The following is a 5,479-nucleotide window of genomic DNA, read 5'->3' on the forward strand; positions in this document are numbered from 1 at the left end:
TATGCCAAATTCCAGAATCCGGATTTTTGATATACTGTTACCGCAGCGTCTTCCACAGAATGTCAAACTGAGAAAAAAACTCTGCTCAGATTTGCCACTGAAGATGATTTCATTGAAGATGCCAATGAAGACAACTTCGACAAGTCCCCTTTTCCACTTGCTAATTTCCATCATGCGACGCAGTGTTTAATCACCAAATACAGAGACCAACTCGGTGAATCTTATGCTTCAGGCCATCTTCAATATAACACATAAAATTTTATAATATAATATAAGCACATGAACTTTCACGATTTTTTTCTTTATTTTTTTTTAATTAATTAATTCGCTTTACAAAAAAATGAGTCGTTTCAATGCATTTGAACTTGAGTGAATTCGTTATGTAACTCTTGAATTTTTGTGGCTGCGTTGCTTCAAGCTTGTAATTCATCTCGTTGGAGGCTGCTGCGTGGGAAAACAAATCACCTATTTAGAATACAAATGGCACAGACGGTTTCGGGTAGAAGTATCCTTCCTCTTCGCAGTTGGGGTAGACGCCCACGGTTCCAGCCGGACATTTGGGAACTGGACGTTGGGTCGTTGGGGCATAACAATTGGGGTACACTCCCTGAAGTCCTGGAGCGCATCTTGGAGCTGGAGTAGTTTGGGGTGGTCGGCAGTCTGGGTAAACACCACTGTATCCAGCTGGACACCTAGGAGCTGGTGTTGTTGTTGGTGAATAACAGTTGGGATACCTTCCTAATTGACCAGGTGGACAACGAGGTGCTGGAGTCGTTGTAGGGGCGTAACAATTGGGATATGTTCCTAGAAGTCCTGGAGCACAGCGTGGTGCTGGTGTAGTTGTCGGTGGAGCACAGTTGGGATAGACACCAGTGTATCCTGGAGGACATCTAGGTGCTGGAGTAGTTGTTGGGAAGTAACAGTTAGGGTACGTTCCTAATTGACCAGTCGGGCACCTTGGAGCAGGAGTTGTCGTTGGTGCATAACAGTTAGGATATGTACCTAACAGTCCCGGGGCGCATCGAGGTGCAGGTGTTGTTGTGGGAGCATAGCAGTTAGGATATGTTCCCAAAAGACCGGGTGCACATCGTGGAGTAGGTGTGGTTGGACGGCGACAGTCTGGATATGTTCCGTAAGTTCCTTGTGGACACCTAGGTGCAGGAGTGGTAGTTGGTGCGCGACAGTCAGGGTAGACTCCAGTTGTACCAGCTGGGCAGTATGGAGTTTGCGTAGTTGTTGGACGCCTGCAGTCAGGATATACACCTGTTGTTCCAGCAGGACACCTAGGAGCTGGAGTAGTTGTAGGGGAATAGCAGTTAGGATACCTTCCCAACTGACCAGGAGGACATCTAGGTGCTGGAGTTGTGGTTGGAGGAGCACAGTTGGGGTAAACTCCAGTATATCCAGGTGGGCATCTTGGAGCTGGCGTTGTTGTTGGAGAATAGCAGTTAGGGTAGGTTCCTAATTGACCAGCGGGGCATCTAGGAGCTGGGGTTGTAGTTGGACGCCTGCAGTCAGGGTACACTCCGACGAATCCTGGAGCGCATCGTGGAGCAGGGGTTGTCGTAGGAGCGTAGCAGTTAGGATACGTTCCCAATAATCCAGGAGCGCATCTAGGTGCAGGTGTTGTTGTTGGGGAATAGCAGTTGGGATATCGTCCCAGTTGTCCGGGAGGGCATCTAGGTGCTGGTGTAGTGGTTGGTGGTGCACAATTGGGATAGACTCCAGTGTAACCTGGAGGACATCTTGGAGCTGGTGTTGTTGTTGGAGAATAGCAGTTAGGGTATGTTCCTAATTGACCAACGGGGCATCGTGGTGCTGGAGTGGTGGTTGGTGCACGACAGTTGGGGTACACTCCACTGTATCCAGGTGGACATCTTGGAGCTGGCGTAGTTGTAGGAGCATAACAGTTAGGATATGTACCTACGAGTCCTGGTGCACATCTTGGAGTTGGTGTTGTTGGGCGGCGACAATTTGGGTAGAAACCGGTTGTTCCTGGTGGGCATCTTGGTGCTGGTGTTGTGGTGGGTGAAGGACTTGGAGGCAAGTAAGTGTTTCGTTCTGTTGTGGGCTTATAGCAGTCGGGATAAAATCCAGAATATCCTGCTGGACATCTTGGAGCAGGAGTAGTCGTTGGACGACGGCAATCTGGATACACTCCAACAAATCCTGGGGCACACCTAGGGGCAGGTGTTGTTGTTGGAGAATAGCAGTTAGGGTATGTTCCTAACTGACCACGAGCGCATGTTGGTGCTGGAGTAGTGGTTGGTGCACGACAATTCGGGTACACCCCACTGTATCCAGGTGGACATCTTGGAGCTGGTGTTGTTGTTGGGGAATAGCAATTGGGATATGTTCCCAATTGACCAGCAGGGCAGCGCGGAGCTGGAGTGGTTGTAGGAGCATAGCAGTTAGGATATGTTCCTAAGAGGCCAGGAGCGCACCTTGGGGCCGGTGTTGTTGTGGGACGACGGCAGTCAGGATAAACTCCGACGAATCCTGGGGCACACCTAGGAGCTGGAGTAGTTGTAGGGGCATAGCAGTTAGGATACCTTCCCAATTGACCAGGAGGACATCTAGGTGCTGGAGTAGTGGTTGGGGCACGACAATTCGGGTACACCCCACTGTATCCAGGTGGACATCTTGGAGCTGGTGTTGTAGTTGGGGAATAGCAATTGGGGTATGTTCCCAGTTGACCAGCAGGGCAGCGTGGAGCTGGAGTGGTTGTAGGAGCATAGCAGTTAGGATATGTTCCTAAGAGGCCAGGAGCGCACCTTGGGGCCGGTGTAGTTGTGGGACGACGACAGTCAGGATAAACTCCGACGAATCCTGGGGCACACCTAGGAGCTGGAGTAGTTGTAGGGGCATAGCAGTTAGGATACCTTCCCAACTGACCAGGAGGACATCTAGGTGCTGGAGTAGTGGTTGGAGGAGCGCAGTTGGGATAAACTCCTGTATATCCTGCAGGACATCTTGGTGCAGGTGTTGTGGTAGGGGAGTAACAGTTGGGGTATGTTCCCAATTGGCCAGGGGCGCATCGGGGGGCCGGTGTAGTAGTAGGACGCCTACAGTCAGGATAAACTCCTACAAATCCTGGTGCACATCGAGGAGCCGGAGTTGTAGGAGATGGAGGCAAGTAGGTGTTACGTTGTGTCGTAGGCTTGTAGCAGTCAGGATAGACACCGGAATATCCTGCAGGACATCTTGGTGCAGGTGTTGTCGTTGGACGACGACAATCAGGATAGACTCCAACGAAACCTGGGGCACATCTTGGGGCGGGAGTAGTCGTAGGGGCATAGCAGTTAGGATATGTTCCCAATAGTCCAGGAGCGCATCTAGGTGCTGGAGTAGTTGTAGGGGAATAGCAGTTAGGATACCTTCCCAACTGACCAGGAGGACATCTAGGTGCTGGAGTTGTGGTTGGAGGAGCACAGTTGGGGTAAACTCCAGTATATCCAGGAGGACATCTTGGAGCTGGTGTTGTTGTTGGGGAATAGCAATTGGGATATGTACCCAATTGACCAGCGGGACATCTAGGAGCTGGGGTTGTAGTTGGGCGCCTGCAATCAGGGTACACTCCTACAAATCCAGGAGCACATCTTGGTGCAGGAGTTGTCGTGGGTGCATAGCAGTTAGGATACGTTCCCAATAATCCAGGAGCGCATCTAGGTGCAGGCGTTGTTGTTGGGGAATAGCAGTTAGGATACCTTCCCAATTGTCCAGGAGGGCATCTAGGTGCTGGAGTGGTCGTTGGTGGTGCACAATTGGGATAGACTCCAGTGTAACCTGGAGGACATCTTGGAGCTGGCGTTGTTGTTGGAGAATAGCAATTGGGGTATGTACCCAATTGACCAGAGGGGCATCGTGGAGCGGGTGTTGTAGTAGGACGCCTACAGTCAGGATATACTCCGACGAATCCAGGAGCACATCGTGGGGCAGGGGTTGTGGTTGGTGGAGCACAATTGGGGTATACTCCAGTGTATCCTGAAGGGCATCTTGGCGCTGGTGTTGTCGTTGGAGCATAGCAATTGGGGTAAATTCCTACGAGTCCAGGAGCGCATCTGGGTGCTGGAGTTGTAGTGGCAGCATAACAATTTGGATATGTTCCAAGAAGTCCCGGAGCACACCTAGGAGCTGGTGTCGTTGTTGGGGAATAGCAGTTAGGATATGTTCCTAATTGACCAAGAGGGCATCGAGGTGCCTGAGTTGTTGTTGGTGCGCGACAATTTGGGTACACTCCAGTGTATCCTGAGGGGCAGCGAGGAGCTGGTGTGGTCGTAGGACGACGGCAGTCTGGGTACTGTCCAAAGGTTCCAGGTGGACACCTTGGAGCAGGGGTAGTAGTTGGTGCATAACAATTAGGATACTCTCCTAGTAGCCCTGGAGCGCACCTTGGGGTTGGGGTAGTTGGGCGACGGCAATCTGGGTATTGCCCAGTGTATCCAGATGGGCACCTGGGAGGTACACATTTAGGATATATTCCAGTGTATCCGTCTGGGCACTTTGGTGGCAAGTATTCTCTGTTCTGATTTGTTGATTCTTCACACGGTGGTCCTACTTTGCCATTTGCACACAATTGGATTTTAGGTATTTCATAAATGTACGCGCCATCGGCAGTTTGGGGTTGCAGTATGTGCGACACATCAGCACTCACAAAGGCGTTGACCAACGCCACCACAATTAGTAATTTCTGCAAAAAATAATGCAAAAATTTTTTCTATTACCATAACAAAAAAAAACTTTTCACTAAATTGTTTAAATATTAATCTTTCTCTCATAATTCACATTGATTGACAAATCACGAAACATTTTTAAACAAATTAACTTTGGTTGCATCTTCTTTAGCTGTAAATATTTGGCAATTCCGATTTTTATTATCACGTAATTCACTAGTGTCCAAGTTTGGTGGATGATGGAGTGAGAGAAAAGAAACTTGGAAGATCCAAAAATTCACTATATGCAAGATGCTTGGCAATTAGTTTTTTCCATCTTTTCTTGCGCTGTTTCCAAGACACTTTAGCACTTTTTTTTATTAATCCCAAATGCTGCGATTGCGTAAAACTCACCATTTGTGTATGAAATCTATGGCTTAAAAAGAGTTTTAAACTGAACACCAGATGAGCTTGACTAGGTCGCGAATGAGCAGCAATTCGCCGTCCAACTTGTATTTATACTCGCGGGTGGATTTAAGAGTCTCTTTACAAGATGTGTGTGTGGACTGGTGGTCATCTTTAAACATTTTTCGTGGCTCTCTAATGTTTCACTATATACCAACACAGGGGCGAGAAAAAAAACCGCAGAGAAGACTCTGATGGCCATCCGGATGTCCAAGGCGGGTACACATACTAAAATATGTTCTCAGAGAAGATGTGCTTACACTGGAAATTGATTATAAAGTTTTTTCTCCAGTTTTCCCCCGTCACTCGGTAGCTTCTTTTTTTCCTGCCAATTCTTATTGATTAGTATCTGTTAAATATGT

The 5,479-nt window shown here is 48.6% G+C and overlaps 1 protein-coding gene across 1 annotated transcript; it reads right to left on the bottom strand.

Annotated features, from left to right (window-relative positions):
* Positions 1-282: 282 nt before the first annotated feature.
* On the bottom strand, positions 283-5,135 carry LOC129804209 (mucin-2). Its single transcript, XM_055851322.1, has 2 exons — positions 5,067-5,135; positions 283-4,690 (listed from the first exon to the last, which is right to left on the bottom strand). Exons 1-2 carry the CDS (start codon positions 5,067-5,069, stop codon positions 470-472), a joined length of 4,224 nt encoding a protein of 1,407 aa, XP_055707297.1. The 5' UTR covers positions 5,070-5,135; the 3' UTR covers positions 283-469.
* Between the last annotated feature and the right edge of the window lie 344 nt (positions 5,136-5,479).

The sequence above is a fragment of the Phlebotomus papatasi genome, chromosome 2 (assembly GCF_024763615.1).
Source record: "Phlebotomus papatasi isolate M1 chromosome 2, Ppap_2.1, whole genome shotgun sequence".
NCBI classification, from domain to species: Eukaryota; Metazoa; Arthropoda; class Insecta; order Diptera; family Psychodidae; genus Phlebotomus; species Phlebotomus papatasi.